The 20,756-nt window shown below is 41.1% G+C and overlaps 1 protein-coding gene across 1 annotated transcript; it reads left to right on the top strand.

Moving 5' to 3' along the window:
- The first annotated feature begins 439 nt into the window (after positions 1 to 439).
- Positions 440 to 19,622, top strand: LOC142183381 (transient receptor potential cation channel subfamily V member 6-like). The gene is made up of 15 exons (XM_075258456.1): positions 440 to 570; positions 13,384 to 13,481; positions 13,568 to 13,690; positions 13,990 to 14,130; positions 14,249 to 14,347; positions 15,124 to 15,299; positions 15,414 to 15,560; positions 15,655 to 15,867; positions 15,957 to 16,043; positions 16,124 to 16,200; positions 16,284 to 16,449; positions 16,976 to 17,042; positions 17,159 to 17,427; positions 18,945 to 19,051; positions 19,328 to 19,622. The coding sequence occupies exons 1-15, from the start codon at positions 440 to 442 to the stop codon at positions 19,620 to 19,622; spliced, it is 2,196 nt and encodes a 731-aa protein (XP_075114557.1).
- Positions 19,623 to 20,756: the final 1,134 nt, after the last annotated feature.

Consider the following 20,756-nt stretch of genomic DNA (forward strand, 5'->3'; position numbering starts at 1 on the left):
TCAGAGATCTGTTTTGTTGTTACATTGTAGCAAGTTTCGAGGATTCTAAAACTTTTGGAATCTTCATTTTACAATTTTTTTAATCCAAGTTTTCTTCTAAACTTTTTGACGTTTCCTCCAAGGAGCTGAAGCTCCACAAGGAAGCCTTAAAGAACTTGGATTTGTATTTTTCCAAGCCTTTAGCATTGTAGCCAATTCGGAGAAGTCTTAGAATCATTTTAGAATTTTTTTCATTCCAGGTTTCCCACTAAACTTTTTGTCACTTCCCAGAATCTTCTATGGGCGCCTAGAACAATCTGAGACCCCCAAGAGTGTTTTACATCAGATTAGGATGAAGTAAGGAAATCTGAGACTTGTTTGCTGGGACAATATTTGAAGTAGTCAGGAGGAGGGTGAAGAGGTTTTTTTTTATTTTCTTAAGAGTGAAGGTGATTTAGCAATGGAGCTTTTTTACTGTGACAAGACGGCCGGGATCACCAGTAATGTATGGAACGGGATTAAGAGTCAGATCCAGAGCCGAGCACCGGAGTGGATGGAGCTGGATGAAATCCACATGTTGCAGCAGAAACGGTGAGTAGGAAACGGACAAATGATTAAGATGTTGGGTTACAAGACTGGGTGTCACTTGGTTCCTACGCAGGCAACTCTGGCCAAAGATCGCTGTGCCATCCTACGACTCCTTCACCAATGTGAGTGATTGGAATCACATAGCAATGGACATGTCAGAGTTGACCAAACAAGTCCGAAAACAGTGGTTTGGAGAGTAGTTTCTCAGCAGAGTCCCAAGTTGCCAATCACTAATGTAAAATGTTGGTGGGACTTTAGGACTGACTGCACGGTATTGGGACATGTTGTCACCAGGCAATGACCATGGATGTAACATGTTAGCTGCCACTAAGAGCTGTCAGAATATACTGGGGGTTGTAGTTTCTTAACAGCCACAGATTTTCTTTATGTCAAGTGTAAGAAGGTTTTCTGGACCAGCTGAGGGTCCCGGACTCTAATGTCAGGTCTTAGCTGGTTGTCGGGACAGATGTGTGTGCACCAAACACGACTTCATGTTGCAGCAAACTGTCTATCGAGATCAAATTTGTAATGCGACTTTGTTACATATTTTTCAAAAAATCTGCAGCCAAGACATTTTGGAGTTTGTCAAACACCTACCACGATTATATATCTCTTTAGACCCCAGAGAATAGTAAGTGAAGGTCCAGGGAAGTTGCAGAAATATAATAAACAGTCTTACCTTCCCTCCCCTCTCCTGACGCTCCACCGTGGAGGTTTACAAGCCATCTGGTGGACATCATTGGCCCCTGGGAACCTGGGATATTAAATGTAATTTGGGATACAAAAGTATCCCTGTAGCTGCAACTTCATATAACCGTATGACTGCAAATAAAATGCATGGATGTACCTACAGGGGCCACGGAGGACGCAATGTCACCAGAACCGCGAAGCTAAAAGTTCTGGTCCCACCAAAACAACTTACAAGGTGCAGGGTTTGGGAAAAAAAAACATCTCCCGTCTTGTTAGTTTAAGGTTACTGTCGCTGTTACTCTTCGGCAGTCTGGCCCATGCAAGTCTCCCCTCTCCATCACACAGGAACGCTCATGATGTTTGCCCAGTAGTTCAATTTTGGGCCGCATTATTGGTGTAATCTGAAGTCTCTGTAGACCCCAGACTATAATAGTGGTTCATGGGTTGCAAACCCCCAAAATTTTAGTTTTGGCAGAACTGGAAACTTTTGAACCTGGCTCACTTTGTACCAGTTTGCTGACTGGCTTCACCATCCATGTACTTGGAACCAAGATACCATCATGCAGTCCTCTGGGGCTACCCTGTGGGCTCCTCCGAACTTGCCATTCTAGACTGCTAAATGCCCCTTCTCTGGAACTGCGCGCCAACAACTGAGTGCACACCAAGAACTGGGTTTCATCTTTGCGTTGCTCCATGTCTGATTCCCGCACTTAGTGGGGCCAAGCAAATGGAAAGAGGATCAGCAGTATCCCCACTACAGCGTATGGAGCGGTCTGCTTCCAGTTGTATACACTGTGCAGACCATACACCCACAATGGCTGATCGGTAAGGGTGCTGGGTGTCGGACCCCCAACCATCTGATATCGATGACTGTTCTAAGAATTGGCCATGAGTATCCAGATCTGTATTATGTGCTGGAATCCCTGGAGGATACATAGTTGGAAAATATAAAGATTGGTCTGGTCTCTATAACTAAGACTGATTTTCTGTGACTTGTAGTTCCCCGGCTCGGAGATGTTCTTGTTCTGTTACAACCTGTGACCTACCTATAACATGTTAGACCTCGGTTGCTTTACTAATGAGCTGTGACTAATAGGAACAAGGTATTTCACCTCACCCAGGTACATTAGGGACAGGCTGATAGCATCAATGTTCTCCCAGATCGGCCATATTAGTGGGATGTAAACATTGTCAGGATTTCTTCCCGCATACTAATACAGGAAACACTAAAATACACGGCACCCTCCTCATCTGCAGACTGTGGACTGTGTAACGCCTCACTGACCGCCCAGCTACGATGTGCATGGCACTGAGCTGCAATACCAAGCATAGCCACTCTTGGCGCCGTTCTTGGTAAGTACTTGCATGGTCCAGTTCTGCATACAACCTGTGGTCAGATGTGGCGCTGTTTCTGGAAAGATGCACCCATGTATTTTCTAATCTGCATTATGAGAATACGCTCACGCAGAATGGCCCCTGCAAAGTAGCTGCATGGACAGGGAATTCAGCCTGTAACATTGTATTAGGACATTGCTACTTATCTTATTCCCTAATGCTGGATAGATGGGTAAGATTTCTCTACTCGCTGCTTGGGTTTGTGGAGCCTGGTAATGTGTCAGTAAATGCTTCAATTACGAGCCCCGAGTTTTGGCAGCCTGAAGTATTTACCGGTGTCTCCATAACAGCAGCCCAATGCTGAGTGTCAGGGAGGGGATAGAGATGCCAGATAGGTGTAATCCCAGGACACCAAGTCTGAGCGCAGGATAATAACATCTGCATGACACAGATCTGGCACTGTTCACACGTACAGACTGAGCATCATTAGGTGGAGATAAGATCAGAAGAAATTCATCGGATTGTTATTCTATTACACGGCAATAATCCCTATAAATGGCTTCACCAGGTCTTACAATACTCTCCAGCTCCTGCACCACTGCTTTAAGGAGGAAATGTGAAACACTTAATGTCCATCCTCTCTGGGTCCTGTCTTCTCCTATTCTCCACTTCTTCTGTTCATACTATCTGCCTCCTGCGCTTCAATCCCTTTTCCTCCTCTCTGGTTGGCTCTTGCACTTTCCTTCCTCCTCTCTGGTTGGCTCTTGCACTTTCCTTCCTCTTCCTCCTCTCTGGTTGGCTCTTGCACTTTCCTTCCTCTTCCTCCTCTCTGATTGGCTCCTGCACTCTCCTTCCTCTTCCTCCTCTCTGATTGGCTCCTGCACTCTCCTTCCTCTTCCTCCTCTCTGGTTGGCTCCTGTACTTTCCTTCCTCTTCCTCCTCTCTGGTTGGCTCCTGTGCTTTGCTCCCTCTTCCTCTTCTCTCGTTGGTTCCTGTACTTTCCTTCCTCTTCCTCCTCTCTGGTTGGCTCCTGTACTTTCCTTCCTCTTCCTCCTCTCTGGTTGGCTCCTGTACTTTCCTTCCTCTTCCTCCTCTCTGGTTGGCTCCTGTACTTTCCTTCCTCTTCCTCCTCTCTGGTTGGCTCCTGTACTTTCCTTCCTCTTCCTCCTCTCTGGTTGGCTCCTGTACTTTCCTTCCTCTTCCTCCTCTCTGGTTGGCTCCTGTACTTTCCTTCCTCTTCCTCCTCTCTGGTTGGCTCCTGTGCTTTCCTTCCTCTTCCTCTTCTCTCGTTGATTCCTGTACTTTCCTTCCTCTTCCTCCTCTCTGGTTGGCTCCTGCACTCTCCTTCCTCTCTGGTTGGCTCCTGTGCTTTCCTTCCTCTTCCTCTTCTCTCGTTGGTTCCTGTACTTTCCTTCCTCTTCCTCCTCTCTGGTTGGCTCCTGCACTCTCCTTCCTCTCTGGTTGGCTCCTGTGCTTTCCTTCCTCTTCCTCTTCTCTCGTTGGTTCCTGTACTTTCCTTCCTCTTCCTCCTCTCTGGTTGGCTCCTGTACTTTCCTTCCTCTTCCTCCTCTCTGGTTGGCTCCTGTGCTTTCCTTCCTCTTCCTCTTCTCTCGTTGATTCCTGTACTTTCCTTCCTCTTCCTCCTCTCTGGTTGGCTCCTGCACTCTCCTTCCTCTCTGGTTGGCTCCTGTGCTTTCCTTCCTCTTCCTCTTCTCTCGTTGGTTCCTGTACTTTCCTTCCTCTTCCTCCTCTCTGGTTGGCTCCTGTGCTTCGCTCCCTCTTCCCTGGTTGGCTCCTGCACTTTCCTTCCTCTTCCTCCTCCCTAGCTAGATCCTCCGCTTGGCTCCCTTTTCTTCCTCTCCAGTTCCTGCACTTCACTTCTTCTTTCCCCACATTTTGACCCTTCTGCTTTTCTCCTCCTATGTCTTCTCATCTTCTGCTCCTCTCTAGATGCTGCAGTTTTTCTCCTTCTCCTTGCTGGCATCAGCGGATCACATTTGGCCACTTGGATGGTTGTAAAGATAAGCTCGGAAGTGTTTAAGATGCTGAGAGTGTTTGAGGAGTTTAATGCGGGAGATATTCCCAGTGTGTGAGAAGCCGAGCGCCTAGTTTATGAGCGGACGGAGGACAATGTCTAAAAATAGGAAAATCAAATATATTTGCAATATCTAAAGCTCTTGTAGATCTAGAACCAGTTGTCAGATGATTCCAAAAACTTCCAACCTTTCTGTAGTGCAGCCGTATCTTACAGTAGCCAAGACGTACCATGTGCTAATGGGTTCTGGGCAATGGATGCCAACATATCCTGTAACGTTACAACTAGAAGCCTGTTAAGGAGTCGGGCAATACGTTGGCACTAGAGATAGGTGAACTGTACAAGATTTGATCTGTAAACATTTGTGAGGTTCGTACCCAACTTGTTTGGATAGATCTGGAGGTGCTATTATTAGCCCCCGGAGAACAATAAGTGGTGGCCCAGGAGAGGTGAGGAAGAGGAGGATGTGTTTATTTTGTCTGCACTTGAGGAGACATCCAGAGTGTAATAGTGATTTATGATCCCGCACGCTCCAATTTGGACCCTTCCTTCCATCCAAAGACATTATTGTTCCTCTCTGTTGACTTTTTTTTAAACACTGGTCTATAGGCCAGGACTCTGGGTCCACGGCTTACCCATTTGGGCTACTGTCTTTTGTTTTTTGCTTTGTTTTCTTGTACAGGGTAATATAAATTTCACTGGTCTTGACAGAGTTCACACACTTGCTTTATATGGGGCCATTATGGGTGAAAGTCATAAACGCAGCGCTATCTATTTTATAAGCAGAACTTATTGCTGCTATCGGCCTGTTCCAACCATCATATTCTATTTTATGGGGTATTGTGAGGCAGGAATATGGCCAGAAAGAAGTAAACACCCAATATAGCACCTACTGATTAACATATAGGCGGCCATAGATGAGCTAAGTTGACCAAACCCTCCGACATCAATGCCTAAGCTTTATGGTTTACAAACTACAGTGAAACCTCCTTGAGATGGACACCCAAAATTTCATCAAAATGTGGTCTTCTAGACAGGTGATCTTCTCAAATAAAATGGTTGGTGGTCTTGGTAAGAAGGTGGTCTTCTCAAAGAGATGTTCTTTTGGAGAGGTTTCTCTGTAGATGATTTTCTGGTGGCTGCATTTTTGTCTGATCATTTGGTGGTAGACATTGGTATCTCTCCGGCCCCTGCCACCACCTGTGGTCACTCTGAGAGTTGGTGAATCGTAGCCTCTCCATTGTGAAGTTCAGCTCCGCTTGCAGAAGCTAAAGGGTAGATAGATGAGAAAAGTGGCCCCATTGCCCATTGTATCCCTTCAAACATTGGTTGGTTACAATGTATCTGCAGAGATCAGGACTTTCCCTTAGCATCAGTGTTGACACATCTCATGAGTACTTGAACCCCCTTAAAGTTGCATTTTTGTGCACTTTTCTTTCATAATAACCCATCCAAACTCCCTCGTATGACATTGTGCCTGAAATACTTTAGGCTCCACGTGCTGGGTCACCGGTGTGCTGTAGACTGTACATTGCACAATGGTTTTTGGAATAAGCTGCTGCATTGAGTGAGCAAATGTGAATGTTGTAAGATGTAAGAGTAGAGCAAACATTAACCCTCTGCTTAGCAAATGACACCTCGATGGCAACCTATAATGGACAAAATGGCAGCCTCTATGGATGTGTAATGACATGTAGTGATGTCAGAAAGTCTTTTATAAGACCTAGAAAAGCAGATATTGAACTCCTGTGGGGAAGAAGTCTCCCTCTCCTCACTCTCCAAGTCTTCAAGTGAAACCTTGGAACTTCTATGTAGACAATATGCAGTTTCTTCAGCTACAGGCAATGGTTATAGTCTAATGTGCACCAGAGGCTGGACTCTGTGTCCTGTGTTGTTCACAGTTTTCTCCAGTTTTGTCTCCCCCCCTTCTTCATTGATAGTGGTCCTGAAGTTGCCAGGACCAGCTCCCTCTAATGGCTCTGGGGGAATCTGCCACATGGCATATAGTGAGGATTTAGCACTGCTGTGGACGTATTGGCAGATAATTTTTGCCAGGTGGAGAACCCCTTTAAGCGAACAGTCTTGGATGTATTTTATGTGGCTGAGGGAGCAGGGCTAGGCTAAGGCGGCAGGATAATATTCCTGGGATCCTATTGCACACACAGCGATGGGGGAGGGCTTGTGCTTCAGTCAGGTGCCTTACAGACACAGGTTTACTCTACAAATCAGCTTATTGTGCGCCTATTTAGTGAAAAAGGTCCCTTTAAATCTGTCTTAATACTTTGAGGAGAATTACATTCCAGGTAAGGATCGGCTTACAGATCATGTTGTTTATTTAGTGCGGTAATAACATTGCCAGTCTGGACATTTGACATTCAAGACAAGTGTTTATAAGGAGTGATGTGTGAGAAGACTAAATATGAAATCACTGCCGACCAGAACCGAGGAACAGCCCCCAAAATGACGGGATTGTCCACTTTGCTCTATGGTGGCTGAAGGGCGGCCCCCATGCAACCCTAGGACTTAGTATGGCTGCACCCTCGGTCCTTGATCTTATGGTTCAAACAGCCCTGATTTGTTACTTAGAATGATCCAACTCCAGGGAAGAGAAATCGTATTACCTTTTTGCTTTTATCAGCAGAGAACATTTTGGGTTATTGTAAAGACAAACACATATCTGTTCTACTAAAAGCCACAAGTAACACAAAGACTTCAGAATATACTGCTGGTATTACTAGATGGGAAGGAATAGCAAAGTCATGACTTTCAGGAAGGAAAACTCTTAATGAATAATTATACAAGTCTGAGAGGTCAATAAAGAGAAATTAGTGATATATGTAATTATATCACTTACACAGAGAATAACTAAATGCTACAACCCTCCCTTCTATAATACTGCCCCATATATACAAAAATATAGCTACTATAATACTGCTCCTACGTACAAGAATATAACTACTATAATACTGCTCCTATGTACAAGAATATAACTACTATAATACTGCTCCTATGTACAAGAATATAACTACTATAATACTGCTCCTATGTACAAGAATATAACTACTATAATACTACTCCTATGTACAAGAATATAACTACTATAATACTACTCCTATGTACAAGAATATAACTACTATAATACTGCTCCTATGTACAAGAATATAACTACTATAATACTACTCCTATGTACAAGAATATAACTACTATAATAGTACTCCTATGTACAAGAATATAACTACTATAATACTACTCCTATGTACAAGAATATAACTACTATAATACTACTCCTATGTACAAGAATATAACTACTATAATACTACTCCTATGTACAAGAATATAACTACTATAATACTACTCCTATGTACAAGAATATAACAACTATAATACTGCTCCTATGTACAAGAATATAACTACTATAATACTACTCCTATGTACAAGAATATAACTACTATAATACTACTCCTATGTACAAGAATATAACTACTATAATACTACTATGTACAAGAATATAACTACTATAATACTGCTCCTATGTACAAGAACATAACTACTATAATACTACCTCCTATGTACAAGAATATAACAACTATAATACTACTCCTATGTACAAGAATATAACTACTATAATACTACTCCTATGTACAAGAATATAACTACTATAATACTGCTCCTATGTACAAGAATATAACTACTATAATACTGCTCCTACCTACAACAATATAACTACTATAATACTACTCCTATGTACAAGAATATAACTACTAAAATACTACCTCCTATGTGCAAGAATATAACTACTATAATACTACTCCTATGTACAAGAATATAACTACTATAATACTACTCCTATGTACAAGAATATAACTACTATAATACTACCTCCTATGTACAAGAATATAACTACTATAATACTGCTCCTATGTACAAGAATATAACTACTATAATACTACTCCTATGTACAAGAATATAACTACTATAATACTACCTCCTATGTACAAGAATATAACTACTATAATACTACTCCTATGTACAAGAATATAACTACTATAATACTGCTCCTATGTACAAGAATATAACTACTATAATACTACTCCTATGTATAAGAATATAACTACTATAATACTACTATGTACAAGAATATAACTACTATAATACTACTCCTATGTACAAGAATATAACTACTATAATACTACTATGTACAAGAATATAACTACTATAATACTGCTCCTATGTACAAGAACATAACTACTATAATACTACCTCCTATGTACAAGAATATAACAACTATAATACTACTCCTATGTACAAGAATATAACTACTATAATACTACTCCTATGTACAAGAATATAACTACTATAATACTGCTCCTATGTACAAGAATATAACTACTATAATACTGCTCCTACCTACAACAATATAACTACTATAATACTACTCCTATGTACAAGAATATAACTACTAAAATACTACCTCCTATGTACAAGAATATAACTACTATAATACTACTCCTATGTACAAGAATATAACTACTATAATACTACTCCTATGTACAAGAATATAACTACTATAATACTACTCCTATGTACAAGAATATAACTACTATAATACTACCTCCTATGTACAAGAATATAACTACTATAATACTGCTCCTATGTACAAGAATATAACTACTATAATACTACTCCTATGTACAAGAATATAACTACTATAATACTACCTCCTATGTACAAGAATATAACTATTATAATACTACTCCTATGTACAAGAATATAACTACTATAATACTGCTCCTATGTACAAGAATATAACTACTATAATACTACTCCTATGTATAAGAATATAACTACTATAATACTACTATGTACAAGAATATAACTACTATAATACTACTCCTATGTACAAGAATATAACTACTATAATACTACTATGTACAAGAATATAACTACTATAATACTACCCCTATGTACAAGAATATAACTACTATAATACTACTCCTATGTACAAGAATATAACTACTATAATACTACCTCCTATGTACAAGAATATAACTACTATAATACTACTCCTATGTACAAGAATATAACTACTATAATACTGCTCCTATGTACAAGAATATAACTACTATAATACTACTCCTATGTATAAGAATATAACTACTATAATACTACTATGTACAAGAATATAACTACTATAATACTACTCCTATGTACAAGAATATAACTACTATAATACTACTATGTACAAGAATATAACTACTATAATACTGCTCCTATGTACAAGAATATAACTACTATAATACTACTCCTATGTATAAGAATATAACTACTATAATACTACTATGTACAAGAATATAACTACTATAATACTACTCCTATGTACAAGAATATAACTACTATAATACTACTATGTACAAGAATATAACTACTATAATACTACCCCTATGTACAAGAATATAACTACTATAATACTACTCCTATGTACAAGAATATAACTACTATAATACTACCTCCTATGTACAAGAATATAACTACTATAATACTACTCCTATGTACAAGAATATAACTACTATAATACTACTCCTATGTACAAGAATATAACTACTTTAATACTACTCCTATGTACAAGAATATAACTACTATACTACTACTCCTATGTACAAGAATATAACTACTATAATACTACTCCTATGTACAAGAATATAACTACTATAATACTGCTCCTATGTACAAGAATATAACTACTTTAATACTACTCCTATGTACAAGAATATAACTACTATACTACTACTCCTATGTACAAGAATATAACTACTATAATACTCCTCCTATGTACAAGAATATAACTACTATAATACTACTCCTATGTACAAGAATATAACTACTATAATACTGCCTCTATACACAAGAATATTGCCCAGTACAGGTAGAAGTTGCTATTTGTTGATCTGATGAAGTCCTTGCTGTTATGAGATGTACTTGTGAATATTTTCACACCATATTTTGTATGACGGATGACTGAGTACATTTTGTCTCTCGTGCAGTATTTGCTCTCACGTGACTTGTGTGTACATAAGTAATTATTATATTCCAGTTTTTCATTAAATGTAATACCGTACTACGCTGATATGACTTTCCCATTTAGAGTTTGGCTCTCCCAGTCTAAGGGGCTACATCGTTCATTGAAGTTGTTGAAGCTAGCGCACACCTCTCATTTATACCAGACTTGGACCTGGGGTGGGGTCACCTGCTTGGACTTTGGTTTTCCTTAAGTAGACTCTAAGAATACGAGTTACTGACATGTAGCTCTTTACAAACTGACCTCGTATGAATGTAAACCAGTGTTCGATTCCTGTTTTTTGCGCGGGGCGTTATCTGTATCACTGGCATTCCTCTGATTGTAAGGCGCTCGTATCAAAAATGCAAAACTAAAAATAAGAATCCAGAAACTCCTCCAACGTTGCGCAGCTGAATAGAATTCTCAATGGAAAATTTCTCCTTGACTAAGAAAAAAAAATTGTCCCAGTCCATGTTCTAGACTTGTAGACCTGTTGTATAGATATATCAGACTATCTAGTGAAGTGGGAGGGGCTAATTGGGTATTAGATAACTGTGCGAGCCCTGATCTATAATGGCTTTATGTAAATTCTGCTCCGATGTGACGGGTTCTGGTTATTTTTATCATTGCAATTTGACACAAGCCCAAGTGTTGTGATGCAATGTGAACAGGAATCCAGAAATGTATTAAGGAATTAAGGCTCATGTAATGGCTCTGCCTGCGGGTTCTCAAGATGTTTGCATGCATTTATCCTACGTGCTAATTATAGTAATATATCAAACAAGGGAAAATACTGAAGCTCAGTATGTGTAATTCTACTAATATTTTCACTGGAAGAAAACATATTTTGAAGACAAGGAGGAGTATTAGTAGTACCACCAGAAGCAGCTGTTGTGAGTGTAGCAGCACCACCACCAGCTGTTGTGACTGTAGCAGCAGCACCACCAGCTGTTGTGACTGTAGCAGCACCACCACCAGCTGTTGTGACTGTAGCAGCAGCACCACCAGCTGTTGTGACTGTAGCAGCACCACCACCAGCTGTTATGACTGTAGCAACACCACCACCAGCTGTTGTGAGTGTAGCAGCACCACCACCAGCTGTTGTGACTGTAGCAGCACCACCACCAGCTGTTATAACTGTAGCAACACCACCAGCTGTTGTGACTGTAGCAGCACCACCACCAGCTGTTATGACTGTAGCAGCACCACCACCAGCTGTTGTGACTGTAGCAGCACCACCAGCTGTTGTGACTGTACCCCCATAAGCTGTTACAATAGCTGGTGGTGGTATTGGTGCAGCTACAGTGGTGGTGCTACTATTATACTCGGACTCCTTAGACCCCAGATTATAATAATTTGAAGCTCAGGAGAGGTGAGTAAAAATAAGAAATGGTTATATTTGCCTCCCCTCTCTTGGATGGACTCTCGGCATTCTTTTCTGTCCTCTAACTGATGCTATGTACCCCACGGTCACTGCCAAGGCCCAATCCGAAGTGCAAGGCATCAGCCAGAGGCAAGGACAAACCTAAAGAGAATGATGCCAAGAGGAGCGTTGCAAAGTCCTGACAATTTGACCCAAGAGAGATGAGACGCGTCAACGCCAGATGTGCAGGAGATATGCGGCAAGGTGAATTATGATAGTTTGTTTACTTGCCTCCATTTAGTATAATCTAGGGTCTCAGGAAACCCCAAAATATTAATAGTAATTCAGGTTCTTATGGAAAAAGTTTGGCCCAAACAATCTTGAGGTTACCGTAACTCTACTCAGATTCTTACTATAGGTCCAGATGTGGCAAAGTAGTATGGTGGCATACTTGGGCATCGGAAGTAGATCAGCAACACAATTCACCATAGCGGTTCAGCTGCATTTTGGAAGACTCCATGAATGTGTTGAGATTTTGAGATTTAACACCCTCCAGAACCCGAAACAACGTACAGGCCTCCTACTTGCACATAAGATAATGTACATTTGTATAATACTAAATAATATCGTTATGTGCACTTATCTAACAGAGTCAGCAAAATACAAGCCAAAATCCAACACTTCCTTGCCAAACTTGTCGATATCATACTGCCAGCTACTTGTGTATACCAACGCTATGTCACATAGCTGAGTCAATGCCAGAAACCATTTCACAACTGTACGAGTAACAACTAATAATTACAGAGACAAGCACAGGAAAATAGAAAAAAAACAAAACACCCGCTTGAGAGATTTTAGAGAATTTTTCAGAGTAGGGATTAAGAATATCTTAAAAAAAAGGTCAGAGTTCTCCACTGAATGAACTATCCTCCACTTGGTGGGCTTCAGTAAGAAGTGCCAGGGGCCAGCATATCCAAGCTTAGGCTAAAATCACATCCGCATCGGAGTCTCCATTGAAGACTCCACCGCTCCATACTGCTGTGATGTTACACTCCCATCTATGTTAAGCAGGGGTGGGCACTCTAAAGGGGAGGACCTTCATCACAAATGTGTCTGTGTCCAAAATCCCCACCTACTTGGGATCTGCACAACTGCCTGAATATCGCAACTAAGTGTCCAAACTTTGTTGAGTTGCAACTTCAAGTACATGGACCTTGTTCATGGGTTGGGTACGCTTTTTTGTATTTCAGCCCCCATTGACTAGGACCTACGGAAGTTCAAGTTTCTAAATTTATGATCCAATCACTTTTGGTGACACAAGTGTCTTGTCTTTCCCAGGATCCTGGAGAATCCTTTACTCTGTGCTGCCAAAGACAATGATGTCGCAGGTCTCAGAAAACTGCTGGAGTACTCCTCGATTGACCTATACGTGAGAGGTAGGTCGACCGAGCCGGAGACTGTATGGACTTGATGGACTTCATTTGGCGTGTTATACCCATATTGTGATCATTCTGTTTATCAGGAGCCGTGGGCGAGACCGCACTTCATGTGGCCGTTTCGTATGATAACCTGGAAGCCGCCGAAGTAATTCTAGAAGCTGCACCCGACCTCATCAACCAACCTTTTGCCTCATCGTTATATGAAGGTGAGATACGTGTTTTGGTGTTTTGTTCCATGGTAATTTTTTGGTTTCAGAGGGTTGTCCTTGACTTTTTTGATTTGATACAATGTGGTTGTATGAGAACCAAGTTGTTCTACCTGCAAAACTCCTCTTGGCAACGACAATGGATGTTTTTGGAACAAAGTGTATCTCAAAATGAGAAGAACATCTCCACCGAGAGCAGGCCTCGCCTAACTGCTTCTCTTTTCTCCACACTTTTGACTGTCTTGAACGTTGGATGACGGTATCTGAGAAGTGGTGGTAAATATATGTTCTTGTTATAGGACAAACTGCCCTACACGTCGCTGCTGTCAACCAAAACTTGAATTTGGTGAAACTATTGATCGATAAAGGTGCTGATGTCTATTCTCCTCGAGCCATCGGCAGCTTCTTCAGTTACAGCCCAGACAACCTGTTCTACTTTGGTTAGTGCAGCGAACTGTGACACTCTTTAAATTTTACCTAATTTTGTTACTAAATTTTTTTCTTATGATCCTCTCTCCATGATATCTTACAAACTCTATTCTTCCTTTCCTTTTTTAGGTGAACACATTCTGTCTTTTGCAGCTTGTACTGGCAATGAGGCCATTGTCCGCCTGCTTATCGAGAATGGTGCCAGCATTCGGGCTCAAGATTCCTATGGTGAGGACAAATTTTAAGAACTCATTCAGTCAGACCATTGATTTTTTAGGGCACAAAATTAGGAAGTTTCTTGCAACTGTTTACTAAACCATCACGTTAAAGAGGTTGTCCCGGATTTGGAGCAAACTCTGTGGCACCAGGGTGGTGAGCCTTATTGTCCAGTCCTGGTCCCCTTTGCCTACCATGCCAAAACTGAACTTGGCGTGAGGAGGGTATACTCACATGACCCCTAAGACCAATCAATTGGGCTCAATAGTTTCTGGTAAAGAACTGGTGATGTATGTGAGTGAAGTCACACGCCATCTCCAGCAGCCATTTCTTGGTCTCAATGGTAAGGTGAGCTACTTCAGTTATGGTACAAGATGGAAAGGGGACCAACTGGACAATGGAGAATTGAGGTCGTTCTTCTCGTTCTCTCTAAATCCCGGATCCTTTAAGGATCACTATAGCCATTGTCCAGTTGGTCCCCTTTCCATCTCATGCCATACAGAAACTATTGAGGCCGACTGATTGGTCTTAGGGGTCATGTGAGTATACCTTCCTTGTGGCAGGTTGCGTTCTGGCATGGCAAGCAAAGGGGACTAGGACTAGACAATAAGGCACCTCACCCTGGTGGCACAGAGTTCTCTCCAAATGTGGTGAGAATTACATACCTCGAATGAATGTGTGGGCTCTACCTATCTGGTGCATTGGTGACCTAATGTAATTTATGTCCACCAATAAATCTGAATATTGACTACAATAAATATGTAACTCATGGCTTTTCTGTTTTGTAGGAAACACCATACTCCATATCCTGGCCCTACAACCTAACCAGACTTTTTCATGCCAAATGTTTGACCTCATATTGTCCTACGATAAAGAAGAGGACAACGATGTGGACTTTCAGACGATCCCTAACTACATGGGTCTTACAGCCTTCAAATTATCTGCCGCCGAGGGAAATATCGTTGTAAGTGTAACTTTTTGAATGTCCTACAAGATTTACTAACAATTTCCATCATGTTCTGGAAGAACAAAAAGTTTGATGTGTGACAAATTTTTCTATCTCTTCTTGACTTGTCAGATGTTCGAGCATCTGTTAAATAAAAGGAAACAGATCCAGTGGAATTTTGGCCCCGTTAGCTCTGTCCTGTATGATCTGTCTGGTATAGACTCTTGGGGAGAAGAACAGTCGGTGCTAGAACTTGTAGTATCTTCCAGGAAGAGAGCGGTAAGTCTATTGGTTTATCAGGCTTAACCTGTTTCTTATCCTTACATGACCGGTGAGTTATCTAACAAGATCTTTCCACCCAATATTTTTATAGGCCCGCCATATCCTTGACCTTACTCCCGTGAAAGAACTTGTTAGTCTAAAGTGGAGGACCTGTGGTCGACCATATTTTTGGTTTTTAGCGGCTGTCTATGTCCTGTATATGATCTGCGTGACCATGTGTTGCACTTACCGACCTCTTAAGGAACTTCCATCTAAGCCAAACGATACTCGAGATTTCACCATCTTAATGCAAAAACCTCTTCATGTGAGTGCACGATCAATTGATGAAGATTTATATTATTCGATTTTCGCTTTTTCTTTTCTTGATGACTGTTTTCCATTGGATCCCAACAGGAATCCTACAAGACCTACCAGGATGATCTGCGTCTAGTTGGGGAACTTATAAGCGTTCTGGGGGCAATTTTTATATTGCTGCTTTTGGTAAGAAACCTTCAAAGTCGTCATTCATGATCTTTCTTGTGATTTCTGATGATTTCTAATGATTCTATTCAATGTTTTAGATTCCTGACCTTGTTAGGGTGGGAGCCACAAGATATTTTGGACAGACTGTTCTTGGTGGTCCATTTCATATTATCATGTAAGAACATAGAATATTTGGTTTTGTTTGATCTTTAAGGTTTCTTTGTGTTCGTTACATATAAACTTCTGTTGCTTTTCTAGAATCGTTTTTGCCTGTATGGTGATGGCAGTTCTGGTCATGAGGTTGACCAACAGTGATGGAGAAGTTGTTCCTATGTCGGTGGCATTGGTGCTGGGCTGGTGTTACATCTTGTATTTTACACGAGGTTTTCAGATGCTTGGACCATTTACCATCATGATACAAAAGGTAAATTGTCACATATTTTGTGTCCAGTTGTAGATTTTGCTCTATTACAAGTTTAATTGGGGGGGCTGCTGACTTTCGCATCAAGATGTCTATGCATCCCATGTGACTGCTAAGGCCCAGTCTTAGTTCTCAGAAGTGACCCCTCTGATATATGAAACTGCAAGAGCCTTTGGGTGAAGATCAGATGTTGGAAAAGAAGAACAGACAACCTCCGCACCTCCCCATAATCTTCAATTATTATAGTCTTGGCTATCTTCAGACCCCAGAGTATAATAGTCCTTCCAAATTGGACCCAACGAGCTCAGTCCAAGCTGAAACTTGGGTGTGAACCTTGCAAAACAAATCTTATGAGGCTTACCCATCACCAATGGTTTCCTTGTCAAGTTCCTGGGGCAATCTACTTCCGACTCTGGTAGAGACAACGGTCTACCTTCTATCGCGAGAGAGTAAACGAGAAACAGAAATATCATCTTCCATAAGAGGAATATCTGCTGAAACTGATTCTAGATTTTACTCTATATTTCAGATGATCTTTGGAGACCTTTTACGCTTTTGTTGGCTAATGGCCGTGGTTATTCTTGGGTTCGGCGCAGGTGAGATTTCATTTTGTATCGCTCTATAGGAATCTAGTGACAAGTCATTGTCCTCATACACAAAGCTCAAATGTGTAATATTTTATCAATCATGATCTTATTCTTTTCTTTCGCAGCATTTTACATCATATTTCAAACCCAGGACCCCGAAGAACTGGGACAATTCATGAACTACCCCATGTCCCTCTTCAGCACCTTCGAACTCTTCCTAACAATCATCGATGGTCCGGCCAATTACACGGTAGACCTGCCATTCATGTTCAGCGTCATGTACTCGGCCTTCGCAGTTGTCGCTGCGCTCCTTATGTTGAATCTTCTCATTGCCATGATGGGGGACACTCACTGGCGTGTGGCTCATGAAGGAGATGAGTTATGGAGAGCTCAGGTAGGTGGATCTGGGTAATGTTCTCCTACCAGTATTTGCGACATCCTGGGTCCAAGAACAGGGTGGTATAACAATATGGCGACACCTGGAAAAATGATAGTGGTTGGGAACTCCATCTTGTGTGTGACATGTTGCGAGGGTTATGTATGTATCTTGATCAGATGTCACATGCACCTCTTCCCATCTAGAAAAGTAGACTTGGTTCCAAGGTTGGGGCTTTCAAAATGGACACCACCAAGCACAGATTTGCTCCCTTCCACAAAACAACACGACACACTCAAGATGACTATTCCCAATGTATTCAGGTGTCTCCATGCTTTGGACCTCCCTGTCACAGAGGGCCCTCTCGTGCACCAGGGCCCAGGTCCAACTGTTACTTCTGCACACTCTATACTTACACCCAGGATAAATAAGGTACAGTATGGTAACACATTGTACAGAAGCTATAATCGGTGACATCTGAATTACAAGTAACTAAAATGATGGATTATTATAAAGATGATTATACTTGATAGAAACCTATAATCAAGTGTGATGAAATATCTGTAATATGTGACGTACTCTGGAAGAGGCAGTAATGTAATAATGATGGGTATAAGGACTGCAGAGAAAGGCTAGGAGAACGTATAATTTGCACATTTTCTGCACCGAGGTTCTGTCTGTTTAGAGTATTCTACGTACCGACCATCAGTAAGGTGAGAGTTCTAGTATATCTTAGAGGGAACGTCTAATGATTCCCTATGTATGATTTTGAAAAACCCTAAGGATCTTTGTGGCTTGTCAAGGGGTCCCCAAGGTAACATACAGGACTTCACCAGGATCGAAACTAAAGGCCCACTGTTCTGGTACAAAATTTGGCCTAGAGATCAGCCAAGTCTCAACCATACATTTACCTATCCCCTATCCCTTTACCTATCTGGCCCAGACCACCATGAAGACTTCTCCACAACATGACTCGAGCTTTCCATCATTCCCATCCCCTATCAATGCCTTCGCATAGTATTTATTCCCCTTACCAAATCCTTCCTTGACTATTTGTGGTTGACCAGCTGCTAATTTTGTCACTAAAGGGTTAATCTCCTCTTCTCTGTGTGTCATAACTCTACGCACTCCAGTGCACCAGAGGGCAGGGGGAATAAATAAACAGTTCATAGACCATCAGTGATCCAAGTAAACCAGATAGGAGATCACAGAATTTTAACCAACCATGTGTGTTAAAGGATGACCTATGGGCCCCCCTGGCTTTTGGGCCTTGTTGCAGCACATTTAGTAAATTTTTCGGTGTACTTTTCATTATTCCACCTCTTGACTGGGTCACTCGAGACCAATCTTTTTGTTTGGAAATTTTGTATCAATTTTGGTAAAATTTAAATCTTGCCAATTTTTCTCTTACGTGCCTCCTTTTCTAGACCCTTTCCAAAACTCACCATTTGAGTCAGAATTGTGCTGCATTGAGCTCGGTAAATCTCCTGTGACACTGTCTATCAAGCTTTAATAGTCAAATATTCTTTTTGCAGGTTGTGGCCACCACTATAATGCTTGAACGAAAGATGCCCAAGGCTCTCTGGTCTCGTATTGGCATTAGCGGCAAAGAATTTGGTTTAGGAGACTCTTGGTATCTCAGGTGAGTGACCTCTATATAGATTGCATGGGACGTCCACCACTGGTCGTGGCAGGAGATGGAATTGTTCGCTACATTTGTGTTGGAACCTTGTATGGGTTCCCAAGTCGAAGGGCCAATCAAGGGTTTGTCACGACTCGTTCACCATTTTTATGGATAACTTAGTGCTTAGTTTAAAGCGCGACCTAAAATAAATTTTTGGATTAGAATATTCTCATTTACAATTAATCATGGGGGACAATTAAGGTAAATAAAAATAATTATCTTCTCATTTGACAGAGTGGAGGAGCGCAAAGATTTAGACAAGCCAAAAACTAAGGGCTTTACTGATGTCTTCCAAAAGAACGAAGATGAGGATGAAGCTTGTGAAAAGGTATCTGTGATAATGGACTTACCCGGAGAGGAGCTCAAAACTAAGAGAGTGTCTATCTGTGAAACTCCTGCTTTGCTCCGAAAATTTTCTCAGAGAAAGGCAAGTAGAGGATGGAATCTAATTAAAAAAGCCTCAATTGAGCAACTACAAGGCAAAGTCAACTGCGCCCTTGATATCAATGAGGAAGTGTACGACGTGTGATTTTGTGGCAACCGCTTCTGATGTTAAAGATTTGTTGGATCTCGATTAGGCCAACTTGGTCACGCAAGTAATAGTGATCTATAGGGTTACGTCAATCTTGGATTATCATGAATGACAGATGGACTGTCTTCTGAGGACCAAAGGACCTCGTGGGAACATGACTTTTGAAGCCACCCATCATCCTTTGATGACTTTGGGAAAGGATCTCCTCTGAACAACATGACGTCTGGATGTGATCCATCATCCTTGGGAAAGGATCTTCTCTGAACAGCTTGACTTTGGGGTCTGATCCAACATCCTTGGATGACCTTGACTACTTGATGAAATAGACATATTACTATGTTGGATTCTTCATTCTAGCAAACATCCTGCTTCAGTGGAGCGTCTTATCTCACCCCATAATAGTATCCAAATCCTAATCCAGCTGTTGACTAAGTACATTATGATATTTACTCCGATTAATGAAGACTATTAATAACCTCCTTAATGGATCAAATACTAAACCCAAGCTAGGAATGCTGTGAATCCTTCATCGCCACCATCTTGCCATTACGTCTCAGTAAACATTCCCTGGTGTCTGTAATACACGGGTGAAGCTCTAATGGAGAGAACTTGCCAGGTGTCTTCGGTTGGAGCGTTGCCTTGACTATTAGCACTTTATTTAAACTCTTTCGACAAGACATTCCCGATGAATGAATCATGACTGTCTTACAATCTTTGACTTGTTACATCATTTCTACTTCTAAAATAGATTGTTCTTAGAATGGAAATGTCTTCTCTTACCCTTGAGAAATGGGTTTCTGAATTGTTACCGATAACTGTCATGTTTAGGTTATGAATAACCAATGAGTTGATGGCTTGTACCTCATCTTCCCAGTAGGGCTACATATCCTTAAAGGTGTTCCTCTGTTTTGGTGCTCATGTAGAGAATGGATCCAGGATCTGACCACCAATGGTAAAGGTGATAGAACCCACCTGTCCCCTTTCACCATGGATTTGATACCACACCAATGGGATATCTTTCTTCATACGTACAACAATGGTGCCATTTTATGTTGTAGGAAATCATTTGTAGGACATCAGCTATAAAATGTGACTTTTAGCTAAAAAAGTGATCAGTATGTAATTCTGTGT

This window comes from Leptodactylus fuscus, chromosome 10, assembly GCF_031893055.1.
Source record: "Leptodactylus fuscus isolate aLepFus1 chromosome 10, aLepFus1.hap2, whole genome shotgun sequence".
Taxonomy (NCBI): Eukaryota; Metazoa; Chordata; class Amphibia; order Anura; family Leptodactylidae; genus Leptodactylus; species Leptodactylus fuscus.